The 17381-nt window shown below is 26.3% G+C and overlaps 1 protein-coding gene across 2 annotated transcripts; it reads left to right on the top strand.

The window, feature by feature from the left end:
• Positions 1-4794: 4794 nt before the first annotated feature.
• Positions 4795-14784, top strand: LOC127284074 (cytochrome P450 4g15-like). 2 transcript variants are annotated; one of them, XM_051309367.1, is made up of 12 exons: positions 4796-5009; positions 5125-5231; positions 5498-5588; positions 8676-8861; positions 10542-10611; positions 13215-13341; positions 13428-13470; positions 13570-13697; positions 13778-13846; positions 13916-14093; positions 14247-14426; positions 14534-14784. In XM_051309367.1, exons 1-12 carry the CDS (start codon positions 4844-4846, stop codon positions 14704-14706), a joined length of 1518 nt encoding a protein of 505 aa, XP_051165324.1. In that variant the 5' UTR covers positions 4796-4843; the 3' UTR covers positions 14707-14784. The 2 variants fall into 2 exon arrangements, with proteins under 2 accessions (XP_051165325.1, XP_051165324.1); XM_051309368.1 differs by lacking the exon at positions 8676-8861 and having other exon boundaries at positions 4795-5009.
• The last annotated feature ends 2597 nt before the right edge of the window (positions 14785-17381 follow it).

Raw genomic sequence — 17381 nt, 5'->3', positions numbered from 1 at the left:
TGAGAAGAAAAAATATTTTTCTATACAAATTAGTATTATTTTTGATCAACAAAATTTTTTTCATCGTTTCTTGATCAAGAATTTTTTTAAATAAAATTTGTCGGCAAAAAATTAGTTATTATTTTTTGATTGGAAAATATATTTTTTTTTAATCGTTGATCATAAACGTTCTAAACTTCACCGACGTTAAAGCTGAAAGTTCCACTATTAACAAAAAAAATGTTATTAAATATGACAAAATTTAGGACCAATAATGGCACAATAATAAATAAATAAATTTTCAAATAAAGAAATTTCAAATTTTCAATCACACTATACTGAGCGTCGAAGAAGTGAACAAAAAAAGCCGCACGTATAACATCATCAGCATCCAAAGGAAGTCTTCACTTCACTGTCTTCACAAGCAGATTTGGTAAGTATTTTTTATTAATTTTTTTTTTTTTTATTAATATTTCTATAATTGCAGAAAAATTTTTTGATTCAGTTCCTGGTCACGTCATCAAGGAATTTTTAAAATCTAATTCGTTTTGTATATAGTTTTTTTTATATTTCTAAAGTTAATGTTTTCTTAATAAATTTTATCACCAAATTTTTATTTATTTATTGAAATATTTAAAAATTGTTATTTAACCAAATTGTTTTTCTGAAATAAGATGTCAAATTATAAAAAAAAATTTTTTGTGACTTTTTATCACCTTTTGTCTTTTTCTTCATTTCAAAACTTTTCCTAAAATATATTTTTTCAATTTCCCAATTACGGTCAGTTGGGGTAAATGGGGACAAAATCTCTATTTTTCACAAAATACGTAAGTTTCTTCCTTTAAAAGATAATATTTGGGGGTTTATTTTTTTTAAGTTGTTATTTACATTCCCAGGATTAATTTTATGTAGCAGAAAAAAATTTAGATAAGCTTTAAACGCATCAAACTGACTCTTCCCATTTACCCTAAAATTTAGAAAATTTCATAAAATATATGAGGTAAATGGGGACAGCATAGTTTCTAAGAAAGTTTTAAGAGCATTTGAACCTTCGTGACGTCACAAATCATGGCGCATGACACGCAAACTTCTCAGGTATGTGAAAAGCACAATTTTAAATATTTTTTAAAAAAACCTTTTGGAAAATGTTCAGAATAACATAGACTCTGTCTGTTATGTGCGAAAAATTCAAAATTTTGCGTTTAAAACGTTTTTTAAACAATGTTAAGGTCACAAATCATGGCGCATGACACGCAAACTTCTCAGGTATGTGAAAAACACAATTTTGAATATTTTTCAAAAAAACCTTTTGGAAAATATTCAGAATAACACAGACTCTGTCTGTTATGTGCGAAAAATTCAAAATTTTGCGTTTAAAACGTTTTTTAAACAATGCCTACATATAAGCAATTCGTGTATTTTTCCTTACTTGTGACAACCAACTTAAACATTGTTTAAAAAACGTTTTATACGCAAAATTTTGAATTTTTCGCACATAACAGACATAGTCTATGTTTCTCTGAACATTTTCCAAAAGGTTTTTTTGAAAAATATTCAAAATTGTGTTTTTCACATACCTGAGAAGTTTGCGTGTCATGCGCCATGATTTGTGACGTCACGAAGGTTCAAATGCTCTTAATAGAAAAAAGTTTCCTTAAGTACATTACTGTATTCAGGTGTGAAAAAACTTTAAAAAAATTTGTTGTAGATACATAATAGTTGAACCAAAATTGAAATTTTTTTATTTTTTTTTATTTCAGTATTTTGTCTCGCATTTCAAAGAAAATAGACTTAAAAATCATACCAAATTTTTTTCTTATTCCTTATGACTCCCATAACAGAAATTCACTTGAATTTTTGATTTTTGTCAATTTGGTTAATAATGACAAGCTGTCCCCATTTACCCTGAGTTTTCAAATTTTTGGGGTAAATGGGGACAGCTTGTTATTATTAACAAAATTGATAAAAATAAAAAATTCAAGTGAATTTCTGTTACGGGAGTCATAAGGATTAAGAAAACAAGTTGTACATTCAGATGTTCATTACATGAACATTTTGCTTCCTCTTTACGATGAGCAAAAAAATTTGCTTCCTCGTGGAGAAAGCAAAATTTTATTGCCAAAATGTGAATTTTTAATTTTTAACTTTCATTAATTCCTTAAATTTACCTCAAATATATACTTTATATATATCGATCGATTCGTCTTGACGTAAGGAATACGATTTTATTACATATAACCTTAAATTTTTCTATTTAAAAATTTTTTCGATTAAAAAAAATTTTTTGGAAAAAAGACGATAAAATTTTTTTTTTTGGGTATTTTTCAAAATCCTTTGGTCAGATTTGAGATAATAATATGATAAATGAGCCTATCAAATTTTATCTAAATCCATTAAAACCTGTTAAAGTTATCTTCTAAACAAAAAAGGGATCCACACACACACACACACACATACACACACATACATACATCCGGACAATTGATCAGGATCTCATATAACATGTTTCTATAAAGAAAAAAATTTGTTTCCGCCACTTTGAAAAGTTTTATAAACGAAAGGACTACAAAGCTTCCTCCACGAGGAAGCAAAAATTTGGTATGATTTTTAAGTTTGTTTTCTTTGAAATGCGAGACAAAATACTGAAACAGTTTGACTTTGATTTTCAAGTTTATATGCATTGAGCGATAACTTTTTTTATTTTTATTTTTGAATGTCAATTATTGATAAAAATGAGTAAAAATAAGAGCAAAAGTACCGGAAAATTAATATTTTTAAATCAAATGATTAATGGTTAATTAATATAAAATAAAATTAAAATAATATTAAATATTAAAATATATAATCATGTGATTTTAAAATATTAATTTTGTGGTATTTTTGCTCTTATTTTTACTCATTTTTATCAATAATTGACATTAAAAAATAAAAATACAATATTACTCACATTTAAATCTTCCGGCAATTTTCCGGCTGCAGGCAGCCGGAAAAACGATGTGTGAACGATCGGCTGCCTGCTTGCCTGCGCAGGCAGGCAGGCAGCCACTCGTGTGCATGTACCTTAAGTGTCGAATCGTGAATACCCGTTTTCTACACGTATATCCCCACTCTTGGAGTTAAGGCGCTCTCACACCTTTTTGGCTGCCTGCAGGTTACCATGGCAACGCATGAGAGTGAGTGCGACAGAAAATTTAAAAATTTGAATATTCAAATTTTCTGTCTCACTCACACTCGTGCGTTGCCATGGTAACCTGCAGGCAGGCAGGCAGCCAAAAAAGGTGTGAGTGCGCCATTAGACCTCCTTGTTCCAGTCTTCTTGGTTCAAATGTTTAATTTTCGAGAATTTTTAGTTTTATTTAAGAAAATATTAACAAATTAATTGTTTTTTTAATTTTTCATATTACATTGTACTTTTAAATACTTAATATATTGTCAAAAATTCATAAAGAAAAAAATATTAATGTACACTAAAACGTCAATCGAGAACACGTCAGTCGAAAACAGAGCAAGGGAACACTTGAGGGGAAGCGGGTAGAATTTAGATTATGACTGACGCCAAAGTCGTACTTGTGATTTTTAAATTTAAGGTGGATTCAGTGCCCCACTAGTGAAAATCCCCTAGATAAAATTCACATTGTTGCGTAAGGCACTTCATACGGCCCTGAGTGTTTTTATTTTCGAGCGATAAAAATCGCGTCAATCGAGAACAGCACTGAACATTCGTCTGTTCTCGATTGACGTTTTAGTGTAAAATAATTTCCAAAAAAAATCTTAATAATTTTTGCAAAATTAACTTTTAAATATATCACAATATTATAGGAATATTTCAAAAAATTGCAATGTATATACACAGAAAAAACTTGGACTCATTTTTGTTGCAACTCATTTTCTTTTGGGTATCGAAATGAGTATGGGACAAACTTCATGTTATTCAAAATGATATTGGCTGGAATTTCAGATTTCTAAGTTGGCATCATAAGCAGAGTAATTTTGTATTTCAATTATTGTTTCTAATATTTCAACAACACCAGAAAGATTATTTTGACCAGTACGAATATTTAGAAGTTTTTAAATAAAAATTATTTATTATTATTTACGTAGATAATAATTAATTTCATAAGTTTTTAAATTTACCGCTATTATTTAAGTTGGCAGTACCGTTCCTGTTGTCAAAACACATGTTTTCATTTTTCTAACCTAAAAACATATTTCCTTTATTATTTTATTACGCGATTACAAGCAATTTTTAATCAAATATATTAAGTCTAGCGTGTTATTTACTTCTTTGTAATTATTATATTTCATGTTTTTGTGCAAAATTATTCGTTATTTCACAATATTTTTCCATTTTTCTTTTTCTCAAAATGAAACTTGCCTGTTTCATTTTGATACTTTTACCTTAGAACTCGAAATGAGACAACCAGATTCATTTTTGTTGCGAATCAAATTGAGTATAGAATCTATACTCAATTTGAATTCAGGTTTTTTCTGTGTATACCACTGTTCATTAACATTTTTAATGGAATAAAAGAATTTTTTAAATTATTCATAATGCATAATTTATTGAATTTAAATTAATAAAACTGAAAACCAGTTTATAATTAAAGCATAGGCCCAAAAAATTACGTTTTTGTAGTGATAACGAGTACGAAGGTTGTAGCTTTAATGTTATAATTATTCAAGTTAATTGCTATTATGATCTTAATTAAAAAAAAAGAGAGAGAAATCAATGAAATAAATTTTATATGTGTTATGATAGTAGAAGTTGCAAAAATGATTATATTAAAAAACTTGATTTCAATGTAAAATTATAAATGTTACACATATTAACATTCAACAGTTTAGTTCAATCAGTCTTATAAAAATGCTCTCACCGATTGGAGTGGCGGTTTGTGTTATTTTCATTTTTCTTTTAATTTTTCTTTATTTTCATAGAAATCGAGAAATTTATAAACTTGCATCTCAATTTCATGGACCACTTTCGTTGCCCATTATAGGATGCTTGTATCTTTTTCTTGGAAATTCCGAAAGTAAGTTTTAAAAAAAATATTTTTTCTTTCTATTTTCTAAATTTGAATTAGTGTAAAAATTTTTAACTAATTAGAATTAGTGACTGATATAATATACATTTTCTTTTCAATTTAGGTATTTACAGAAGAATTTTGAAATTTTACGAAACGTTTCCTTCACCTTTCCGAGTTTGGTTAGGACCTCGATTAGTAATTACAGTTTTTACGCCTGATGAAGCAAAAGTAAGTTTTAACTATACCGTCAATTATCGCCCTATAAAAAAGGCACTGAACCTGAAAATGATAATAAATATTGATTTGAGTGGCGCGGTATCGGTTGTACACAATTTAGTAGTACACAGATAAACAGTGTAACTGTATAGATATATAACTGTATATCTGTGTACCACTAAATTGTGTACACAACCGATACCGCGCCGATTTGAGTAGAATAGTCCCGGTTGTCGAAAGTTTTTCGATTTTTTACGATACTAATACATTTTTTTTAGGCAATTCTTCAGAGTCGAAAAACTATTGAAAAGGATGAGTCTTATCGACTTTTTAAACCGTGGTTAGGAGAAGGATTATTTACAGCAAGAGGTAAATTAAATTATTATTTAAGGAGGTTATAGCGGAAATAGAATTAACATTAGTAATTTAATGAAACTTAGTCACATATTAGATAAATGTTTGAAAATTATGTAGCTAAATTTTTCAGACCTCTAGGTTCTTGTGAAAAAAGTTATAAGCGTTTTTGTTTTTTAACAATTAACATTGTGTTTTATGGTACTTTCACAGAAAATTGAAAGGTATTAAAATTAGCTGCAACGCTTCTTATTTTAATCCATTTTTACTTATTTTAATACCAAAATGGATTAAAATAAGAAACATTTGATTAAAATAAGAAGTGTTGCAGCTTATTTTAATACCTTTTAGTTTTCTGTGTTTTCATACATATTTACTCACCACAAAATAATTAACATTAGGAAATTTATGAAACTTTTTTTAATACAAAACAGATATTTAATGATTAAGTATCTGTATTTAAAAAAATGTTATTAGGTTCTTGTGGCAACGTTGCACACTTGATCATGCATATTATACGTTAATTTTGCGCGCTAAATTTTAAAATGTTGATTCTGATAGCACGTATAAAATACGTTATAGAGTTAGACCATTATATTTCGACTAAAGTCGTTGCGGCCTAATTTAAAAAAAAATTGATACTTGCAGTACTAATTCTTTATGATATGCAGAGAACGAAATAAAAAGAATTATTACAAAAATTTCTTTATTTTTCTCAAAATATGAGTTTAAAGTGGAGAAGGTCCGGAAAACTGTCACTTTTTTAGCAATTATAAAATATATAAAAAAACATATAATAATTGTTAAAAAGGTAAAAAGAATTATTGTTTCTTGTTTAGAATGAATTGATTTATTACTTTCTAATGATTAGATTAGTGAAAAAATTAAAATAATGGATAAAATATGTCTTTAAAGTTAGTCTGTCAAATAACCTAATTTTTCGATTTTTATCAGTTAATTACAATTAAGTGGAATTATTAAATTAAATTTGAACTTACCTAATATGAAGTAAATGGATAGGACATTCGAATTTTCTTGGCACTTTCTATATTTTCATACTAAATATAAAAGAAATATTGAGTTGAAAGTTCGCAATTTCTGCATTTTTCCGAACTGCAACTGAATATCTCCGTTAAAGAAAAATAAAAAAAATTGGCACTTGCACAGCAGCTAAATCGGATCGAAATCTACGCGCACCATATAAATTCCATTTTGGTCCCGAAACTATTTTAGGAGATATAGACGATAAAAAATTGCACATTATTTTCAGGTTAAAACTGTACTTGCTTCTAACTTGAAGTTGGTCTACTCTCAGCGATCGCGTTCAATGTTTAGATTTTAAAGTTAATATAACTTACTTAAATATTTATTTTCGTTAATTATTTTCATAATTTATTAAAGAATAATTGATTGACATTCAAGATTGAATAATTGTGTTTTGTTTTGAATAACTTTTTCTTTTTAATTTATAATATTTGTATCTAACAGAGATTTTACAAAAATCACAAATAATTTTGAAAAGTATTTTAATTTGCGTTGTGACTAAATTGTCATAATTTTTAGATTTATTTTTTCAGCTTTATTAATAATATTAGCAGATTATTATAGTTAATTATCGATTGCACTGCGAATTATTTTCTAATTTTGAAAAATATTTTTTATTTTCGCCGTTATATCAATTTCAAAATCTAAACATTGAACGCGATCGCTGAGAGTAGACCAACTTCAAGTTAGAAGCAAGTACAGTTTTAACCTGAAAATAATGTGCAATTTTTAATCGCCTATATTCTTTTTATTTTATTTCGTTCTCTGCATATCATAAAGAATCAGTACTGCAAGTATCAATTTTTTTTTAAAATTAAGCCGCAACGACTTTGGTCGAAATATAATGGTCTGATCCTATATTTAAACAGAAAATAAAAGTTAATAAAAAAAATTGATTATATATTTTTAAAATTTTAAATAAAGTTAATTATATAGAGGGATAATTGTTTTATTAAAATAAACAAGTCATATAGCAACCATTTGCAACTTGACTGACGTAATGTGGTGTTGTCAGGCGTTTCACAGTACCGAGAAAGTCAAATCATAAAATAATGGTTTCTCTTTTGATTAGTTCAGTCAATCCCTATAACCTCCTTAATATTCTATTAATTCTGTATAGGGTCAGTTGGGGTAAATGGGGACAAAATCGCTATTTTTCACAAAATACGTAAGTTTCTTCCTTTAAAACGTAATATTTGCAGGTTTATATTTTTTTTAAGTTTGTTATTTACATTCCCAGGATTAATTTTATGAAGCAGAAACAAATTTAGATAAGCTTTAAACGCATAAAACTGACTGTCCCCATTTACCCCAAAAAATTGAAAACTCCGGGTTAATGGGGACAGTTTGTCATTATTAACCAAATTGATAAAAATAAAAAATTCAAGTGAATTTCTGTTATAGGATTCATAAGGAATAAGAAAAAAATTTGGTATGATTTTTAAGTCTGTTTTCTTTGAAATGCGAGACAAAATACTGAAACAGTTTGACTCTTTGATTTTCAAGTTTTTATGCATTAAGCGATAACTTTTTTTTATCTTGCTACCAATTGTAAAGATAAAAGCTTGGCAATTCTCAAAACCTCTTCCAGGTGATTTGAGGTTAAAACATATTGACGTTGAACTTAATTTTAAAGCTGTAAATTTAGCTCCAAAACCTCTTGTATCCCCATTTACCCCAACTGACCCTACACACAGAGAAATGGTATATTTGTTTCCGAGCCTACTAACTCATTTATTTGTTGCAAATATATTTCATTTCATTGAAATAAAAAATTTATTTGAGCCAAAAAAAAATTTATTTCTGACAAATAAAATTTTTATTTACGCCAAATAAATAAGTTAGTAGGCTCTGAGACAAATATACGTTTATTTAATTCAAATATATTTTATTTGGTTCAAATAAATCATTTCTCTGGGTGTAAATAAATTAAATTTTCAAATTTAGAACAAACCGATTTTTCTTATAAACAATTGTTCTATAAAGAATAATTTTCTTATTAGCTTAGAGTCTTTATTGATGATGAAGTAAAAGAAATTTTTTTTTTTTTTTAAATAGCCGACATATGGCGTGTTCATCGAAAATTAATTCAACCAACTTTTAATCAGAGAATCTTAAATTCGTTTGTTGAAATTTTTCAAAAAAATTCAGTTATATTGAATGAAGAATTTGAAAAAATAGTAAATGGTGAAGAATTTACAATACTAAATTACTTATCAAATACATTACTTAGCATCATACTTGGTAAGTTGAAATATTTTTTTTATTTATGAAAACGATAAGAAATTATTTATAGCATTTTTTTTTCTTGATATAAAGTTAACTATATACATTCTGTCATTCTTATAAATGCGATTCTACAAAAACAGGGCAATCATTATGTCTTTGTATTAAATTTAAATGCCATCATATCAGCAGGCATTTTATGCAAATAAATAGAAATTAAAAAAGAAATCAAATTTCTAGTTACTTTATTTTAAAAAAAAATTTCTTTCTCGAAAATTACCAGTTTCTGAAGAATCACCCATGCGTACAAATCTCTGGTACAGATATTTTTAATTAATTAATTTATTTAATAAAATTGACGGGACATTTTTAAACTTGAAAAAGGATGGAGGCCCTAACATAAATCTTAAAATTGAAAAATGTTTTTTAACTTAAATAAAATTTTAATAAAAATTAATTTGAAAACAATTTGAAAAGATGTAGCTATATATATTTTTTGGAAAAAATTGTATTCAGTTTTTTTTTTGAACATTTTCATTTTTATCTAAACCAAATAAAATCGCAATTTTTTTTTTCAAAAAAATATAATATTTTACTCAATAAAACATGTTCTATAATAGTAAATTTTTTCAGTTGTTTAAAAACATGTTGTTAAAATATTATTTAAGAAAGTAATTTTTGTATTGTGTTTAATTTTTCAATAACATTCTTCAAAAAAATTGAAAAAAATTTACGATTGCAAAAAATGTTTCACGCTATTTTTTTATAAAAAAAAGTTGAATAAAAATTGCTATTTTTATTTATTCTGAAAGAAAAAAATCAAAAAATGTTACAAAAAAAAAAAATTATTTAACAAAAGGTTTTAATAATTTTTGTAAAACTAAATATCTTTTAAAATTATTTGAAATTAATTTTTATTATGTTCTTGTTTGCATTAAAAATCATCTTTTAATTTTGAAGTTATGTTAACATTGTTCTTAATAAAGTCTACTTCACATTATTTTCTAAACAATTATCTACTTCTTAGTAAAAACTCATAATTGATTAATTAATTATATTCTTGTTTTATTCAATTTTTTGGAATTGTTTTTTTTAAATTTTGATCATAAATATTTTGTTATTAAATAATTGTTACCCTAATAACACAATATATCTTGGGATATATTGATAATATCCCGCAGATATCCTAGGGATGTCCTATGGATATCAAAAGGATCTCTTAAGGATATCCAAAAAAGCGGCGGTTTAGAGATGTCCACAGGATATCTTCTGGATATCTCTATAGACTTTCATAAATGTCCTCCAGATATCCCATAGATATCGTCAGGATATCCCACAGATATTTTCAGGATATTCTCAGTATATCTTCTAACCTTTAAAAATATATGTTGAGATATTAAATATCCCGTGAATATCCTAAGAATATCCCACGGATATCCTGAGGATATCCCATGAATATCCTGCGATATAATATCCAATAGATATTTTGTGGATGTCTTAGGGATATCCTGTGGATGTCCCACAGACCGGCGGTTTGGATATCCTAGGGATATCCCAAGATATCCTGGGGACCATTCTAGGATATCGACCATTGATATGGATATCCTATGGATATCCTAGCGATATCCTTTTGTTATGAGGGTTAATTAAAATTTTAATAAGTTAATTGTATTTCATGGTAATAATATTATTTTACAGAGAGTTCAATGGGTCTTAAATTAGATAATAAAGGTAGCAGTAGGCGAAAATTTATGGAAGCAGTTGAACAGTATGTGTATATACAATTTTTCTTTTTCTAAATCTGAATTAGTATAAAATTTTATTAATTTTTAGTAAAATACTTATATAAATTTATTCTAATAAAATTTCTATAGAAATGCAATTTTAAAATAAAGATAATTCAGTTGAAATAACGTGTATATATGTACTTTGAAAGTCACAGAAATGATAATTTATTGGACGTCACAAACAATAGAATGATTTTGATAATTTCAATGCATTAACTTGGAAAATAATATTCGACTCTCGTATGACGTTTATTATTATACCGATATTTAACAGTAGGAGCGCTACCTTCGCGTCATGTGACTATTTCCTTAATGAAAACTATCGCCATTAAATAATTATAAAAATTCTTATCACATTTAAATAAGATAAATATTTCTGAAAAATTATTCTACAATTGATAAATAAAAAATGAACCAATTCATTTATAAAATATTTAAGTACTAATTGAAAAAGTAAAAAATTCTAAGTACTATATACTTTAGATTTAGAGAGTATAAAATTATTGTGAATTCAATATCGACGCCTCCCGTTGATAAGATGCCCGTTCATTTGTCAGAATAATAAAATGCCAACTCGAGCTTAGTTCAATATGAAGCTAGTTCAATTGTCAAAATAATAAAAGGCTAACTCAGTTTCCGTATAATATAATCCTATCTCGCATTAAATTCGAATTCAAGTTTTCGTAAATTAAAAAAGAAGTTTAAGTCGATCAGAATATTAATTCATATTTTTTAATGATTAATTAGTGATTAATAATTATTAATAAAATAAGAAATAGAATAAAAAACAAATAATAAAATAAATGAAAATAAAAAAATTATTAAAAAAGAAAAAAATTAATTTAGCCTTGAATTATTTATTACTAATATTATTTTTTTTATTATAATTTTTTTTATTAATTTTTTTATTAATTTTTTTATTTTGTTAATCATTAATTAATCATTACAAAATATTAAATAATATTCCGATCGAGTTAAAAATATTCAAGTTTTCGTAAAATAAAAAATTTTTAACTCGATCGGAATATTATTTAATATTTTGTAATGATTAATTAATGATTAACAAAATAAAAAAATTAATAAAAAAAATAATATTAGTAATAAATAATTCAAGGCTAAATTAATTTTTTTCTTTTTTAATAATATTTTTTATTTTCATTTATTTTATTATTTGTTATTTATTCTATTTCTTATTTTATTAATAATTATTAATCACTAATTAATCATTAAAAAGTATGAATTAATATTCTGATCGACTTAAACTTCTTTTTTAATTTACGAAAACTTCCCTGGCGGATTCGATTTGCGTAATGTCTACTTAACTAAGCGGACTTTAGGTAGACATTAGGTAGACATGTAAAAAAACGTATAAAAAAGCTATTAATCGACTTATTATGATAAAAAAAAGTTGATAAAAGGGTAAATGAATGTTTATAGAGTAAATTCGTACAAAATTTGTAATTAATAAAGCAATAAATAATTAATAATGAATGGAAATGTGCGCGAGGTACCTGATCAGTTCAGCTGTACAATTATTTTCGTGCTATTTTCATGAAAAGAATATAAATTAACGGCAAAGACAATTGATATTTATAAAAAAGTGTAAAATTGATTTAATTTGAGTGTTTGCAATACGAATTATTAAATAATAATTAAGTTTTTATCAAATGTGAATAGTGTTGTGAAAACCTGTGAAAACTAATGAGTTACTACATTACCGATCGCATATGATAATAAAAAGTTCTCGATGAGTGTAACAAAAAAGCTGCAATCATGTCCGTAATTTTGGACGAGAAACAATTATGAAATCAATAATTATTTGTATAACTTTATTCTGCATTTTAAAATTCACTTTTTATTTTCTTTCAAAGCAAAAGCTTGGAAGAAAACATGCTCGCACTGTATTGTAAAAACTGGTGGCGCCATCTCTCATATGCGATCGGTAATGTAGTAACTCATTAGTTTTCACAGGTTTTCACAACACTATTCACATTTGATAAAAACTTAATTATTATTTAATAATTCGTATTGCAAACAATAAAATTAAATCAATTTTACACTTTTTTATAAATATCAATTGTTTTTGCAGTTAATTTATATTCTTTTCATGAAAATAGCACGAAAATAATTGTACAGCTGAACTGATCAGGTACCTCGCGCACATTTCCATTCATTATTAATTATTTATTGCTTTATTAATTACAAATTTTGTACGAATTTACTCTATAAACATTCATTTACCCTTTTATCAACTTTTTTTTATCATAATAAGTCGATTAATAGCTTTTTTATACGTTTTTTTACATGTCTACCTAATGTCTACCTAAAGTCCGCTTAGTTAAGTAGACATTACGCAAATCGAATCCGCCAGGGTTGAATTCGAATTTAATGCGAGATAGGATTATATTATACGGAAACTGAGTTAGCCTTTTATTATTTTGACAATTGAACTAGCTTCATATTGAACTAAGCTCGAGTTGGCATTTTATTATTCTGACAAATGAACGGGCATCTTATCAACGGGAGGCGTCGATATAAATATAAATTTATATTATATTAAAAAAACAAAAATTTTTTTACGCAGAATAATCAAAACAGTTTCCACTAGAGGTTTTAAAATTTGGTTGCAATCTGACTTTATTTTTAAACTGACAAGATTATCAAAAGAATTTGCCGAAAATATAAAATACGTACATAGTATTACAGAAAATGTAAGGATATTTTCTTGATTATTATAACTTCAAAGAAAATGTTAATCATTGCAGAAACAAATTATTAAATCTTTTTTTTTTTATAGATTATCGAAACAAAACGAAAAACAATCACCACAGTTAAGGAAGGTATTTAAAGAAGAATAATTAAAATAAATATATTTTTACATAATCCAACCTGATTATTATATTATAATAATGAAATGTACTATTTTTTTTTGATAAAAGCGGAAACTTCAGACGAATTTATAAAAATGAGGAAACCATTTCTTGATTTATTAATGACACTTTCTCAAGAAGGGAAAACATTCACGAATATAGAACTTCGAGATGAAGTCACCACTTTGCTTGTTGCAGTAATTATTCTAATCGTTATTTATACACAATTGCTTTATTTTTATAACTATATCGAATCAAATAATTAATTTTTTTTCAGGGTTACGATACAACTGCATTGAGTCTTTCTTTTGTTATATTGATGTTAGCTTCTCATCCACAAATACAGGTTTAAAATAATTTTTATTTTTTAATCTCATTTTTATATTTTTAAATAAATTTTTATAATTGCATATAGGACAAAGCTTATCAAGAAATTTATGACATTTATGGTACAACAGACCCAGATGAAGTTCCAGTTACATGTAAAGATTTACCAAAACTAGTTTACTTAGATAGAGTAATTAAAGAAACTATGCGACTCTTTCCTGTGTCTGCTATTATTGTACGCACATCTGAAGAAAATTTTGAATTAGGTACACCTTTTTCTCAATTTTAAATATCTCACAGCAAAGGAAAAATCAATTTTTTATTTCACTGTAAGAAATTTTTTTAAAGAAAAATTTTTTCTTAAAAATATTATTTTAAATTTTATTTAAACAAAAATTGTATTAAATTTTCTTTTTTAGGAAAATATATTATTCCAAAAGGATCTGCCATTGTTATTGGAATATCAAGAATTCATAGAGATGAAAAATTTTGGCCAGAACCATTAAAATTCGATCCCGATAGATTTTTGCCAGAGCAGATAGCAAAACGTCATCAATATTCATATCTTCCATTTAGTGGTGGACTACGAAATTGTATTGGTAAAAAAATTATATTAAAATTAAAAAAAAAATATCTAATTATTTTAGTAATTTGATTTTTAAAAAATAATTTTTTTTCTGTCACTAATTTTGAAAAATAATTTTAGGAGAGATGTACGCAATGATGATGATGAAAACAATAATCAGTGTAATTCTTCGAAAATATATTTTGAAAAAAGATAACATACAGCGTATGGAAGATATTCGATTAAAATTCGATATTTTCCTTCAGCCAGTGGAACCAATTAAAATCAGACTTGAAAATAGAATTGTAAAGTAATTTAATATTTAATTTTACTGATATTAAGGAGTGTCGATCGCTACAGTTCGATCAAGGAGTTAGTGATATTAGAGAATATTTAAAAATTAATAAAAAAAAATGTATTTTCAGTATAAAATTTTTGGAATATCAACAAAAACTATTTGAAGTAACATGAAAAATTATAATTCCTTCAATAAAACATAAGGAGTTATAATATTTAAAAGATATATTTATGTCACAAACTTTTGGCTGTTAGTATATACCAACCTAAAAAAGTAAAATATATATATATATATATATATGTTAGGCTCAAAAGCCGAAAACGGCCAATGGCCGAAAAAAACAGCCAAACCTAGTTTTGGCAAACGCATTTTTGCCAATACTAGTTGTGGACGTTTCCCAACGGCCATTGGGCGTTTTAAATTGACAAAACCAGTTTTGGCAAACAGAAATTTGCCAAAACTAGTTTTGGCAAACGCATTTTTGCCAAAACTGGGTGAGGCATTTTTAATTATGACAAAAATTTAAACAATAAATTTTCCACACAAATTTTTCTCTTTTAGCAATGTATTTTTACACAAAAATCAATTTCTGTACAAAAAATAAGAACCTAAATTGTGAATTTGAATTTTAAGAACAATTTTCTCCATTGAAAAGATAAGAAAGAAACTGTATCTGCATGAGCCTTGTCCAAAACGTGAAAAAATTCATCGACTTTGCAAAAATAACGTATTTCGCGATTTCCGTCTTCCTGCAGTTTCGTATTTTCAATCAATTTCTCTGTAGCACCAATATTAATTATGTCAAAGCGCTTTAATCGACGATAATGCTTGGTCGTCATGGGTTTTTTATTCATATGTAAATCTTTCGCTTCTATCACTTCAGATAAAATGGAGTTATACTTTTCAGTGGTGAACACTTTGTCAGGATTTAAATTTTTTAAATGCTGTTGCACTTTTTCGTCGAATTTACAAACTTTTTCCATTTTAATTAATTGACAGATACAGAGGCTATAACGTTTCAGCGAATACTAATTTACCTTGTTGACAATTTCTGATTTCATACACAAAGACATCAATACAGAGAGAAAATTGTTCTTAAATTTCGAATTCACAATTTAGGTTCTTATTTTTTGTACAGAAATTGATTTTTGTGTAAAAATACATTGCTAAAAGAGAAAAATTTGTGTGGAAAATTTATTGTTTAAATTTTTGTCATAATTAAAAATGCCTCACCCAGTTTTGGCAAATTTCTGTTTGCCAAAACTGGTTTTGTCAATTTAAAACGCCCAATGGCCGTTGTGAAACGTCCACAACTAGTATTGGCAAAAATGCGTTTGCCAGAACTAGGTTCGGCTGTTTTTTTCGGCCATTGGCCGTTTTCGGCTTTTGAGCCTAACATATATATATATATATCTAAAAGTTATTTTTAATAAGTTTAACATAGATAAATATCATTTGAATAAGCATACATAATATTATTCAAAAAAATATGCATAAATCATTCAAGACATATAAAAATAATTTTTTTAACAGACATAAAAAAGCTGTGGAAAAGTGACAACGTCGCATTTTTACATTAAAAATTTCACTTTGTAAGTTTGGCTCTCCTGAGTCTTCAGCTGATTTCGTCATTACTGTTGCTACATATATGGGTACGGTTACACTATCTCCATGCAGAAACATTTGTCTGGTCACACTTCAATGAAATCTAGTGAATGTTTAGTAACTTTCTAGTAATTTTCCAAAAATTTCGGTTGTAACTAGAAAGTTACTAAACATTCACTAGATTTTGATGAAGTGTGATAGGACAAATATTTCTGCATGCATGCACAGTGCATGCATGAAATAGTGTGACCGTACCCTATGTATTTGTACCAAAGTATCTTTGCTTGTATGTATACTATATATATTATTTTTCGTTGTTCTTTATTTAAAATGTCTAGTGAATTGTGAAAATAATACTGGTTTATTAAGTAAATTATTTTATTTTGAGGAAGTCCTTTCGTTTATAAAACTTTTCAAAGTGGCGGAAACAAATTTTTATCTATATATAGAAACATGTTATATGAGATCCTGATCAATTGTCCGGATGTATGTATGTGTGTGTGTGTGTGTGTGTGGATCCCTTTTTTGTTTAGAAGATAACTTTAACAGGTTTTAATGGATTTAAATAAAATTTGGTAGGCTCATTTATCATATTAATATCTCAAATCTGACCAAAGGATTTTGAAAAATACCCAAAAAAAAAAATGTTATCGTCTTTTTTTCAAAAATTTCTTTTTAATCGAAAACATTTTTAAATAGAAAAAATTAAGGTTATATATAATAAAATCGTATTCCTTACGTCCAGACGAATCGATCGGTATATGTAAAGTACACATTTGAGGTAAATTTAAAGAATTAATGAAATTTAAAAAATCAAAAATTCACATTTTGGCTATAAAATTTTGCTTTCTCCACAAGCAAGCAATTTTTTTTGCTGATCGTAAAAAGGAAGTAAATTGTTCATGTAATGAACATCTGAATTTATAACTTGTTTTCTTAGGCAGACTATTTTATTGCATATTCTTGCACAAAATACATCTAAAAGTGTAAGAAAAAATTGACAGCCCAATCATTAAATCTTTAAATTTACCTCAAATGTATACTTTATATATATATATATATATCGATCGATTCGTCTTGACGTAA

The sequence above is a fragment of the Leptopilina boulardi genome, unplaced genomic scaffold (genome assembly GCF_019393585.1).
Source record: "Leptopilina boulardi isolate dan_hultmark-lab unplaced genomic scaffold, ZJU_Lbou_2.1 LbouV2_318, whole genome shotgun sequence".
NCBI classification, from domain to species: Eukaryota; Metazoa; Arthropoda; class Insecta; order Hymenoptera; family Figitidae; genus Leptopilina; species Leptopilina boulardi.
The sequence above is the reverse complement of the archived record's forward strand: the minus strand, read 5'-3'. Positions and strand labels throughout refer to the sequence as shown.

Bases quoted from the DNA above. Each gene is read 5' to 3' on its own strand.
- LOC127284074 (XM_051309367.1), top strand. From the start codon at position 4,844: ATGCTCTCACCGATTGGAGTGGCGGTTTGTGTTATTTTCATTTTTCTT. The intron at 13,342-13,427 runs GTAAGGATATTT...TTTTTTTTATAG, and splicing joins TACATAGTATTACAGAAAAT to ATTATCGAAACAAAACGAAA. The intron at 13,847-13,915 runs GTTTAAAATAAT...AATTGCATATAG, and splicing joins CTTCTCATCCACAAATACAG to GACAAAGCTTATCAAGAAAT.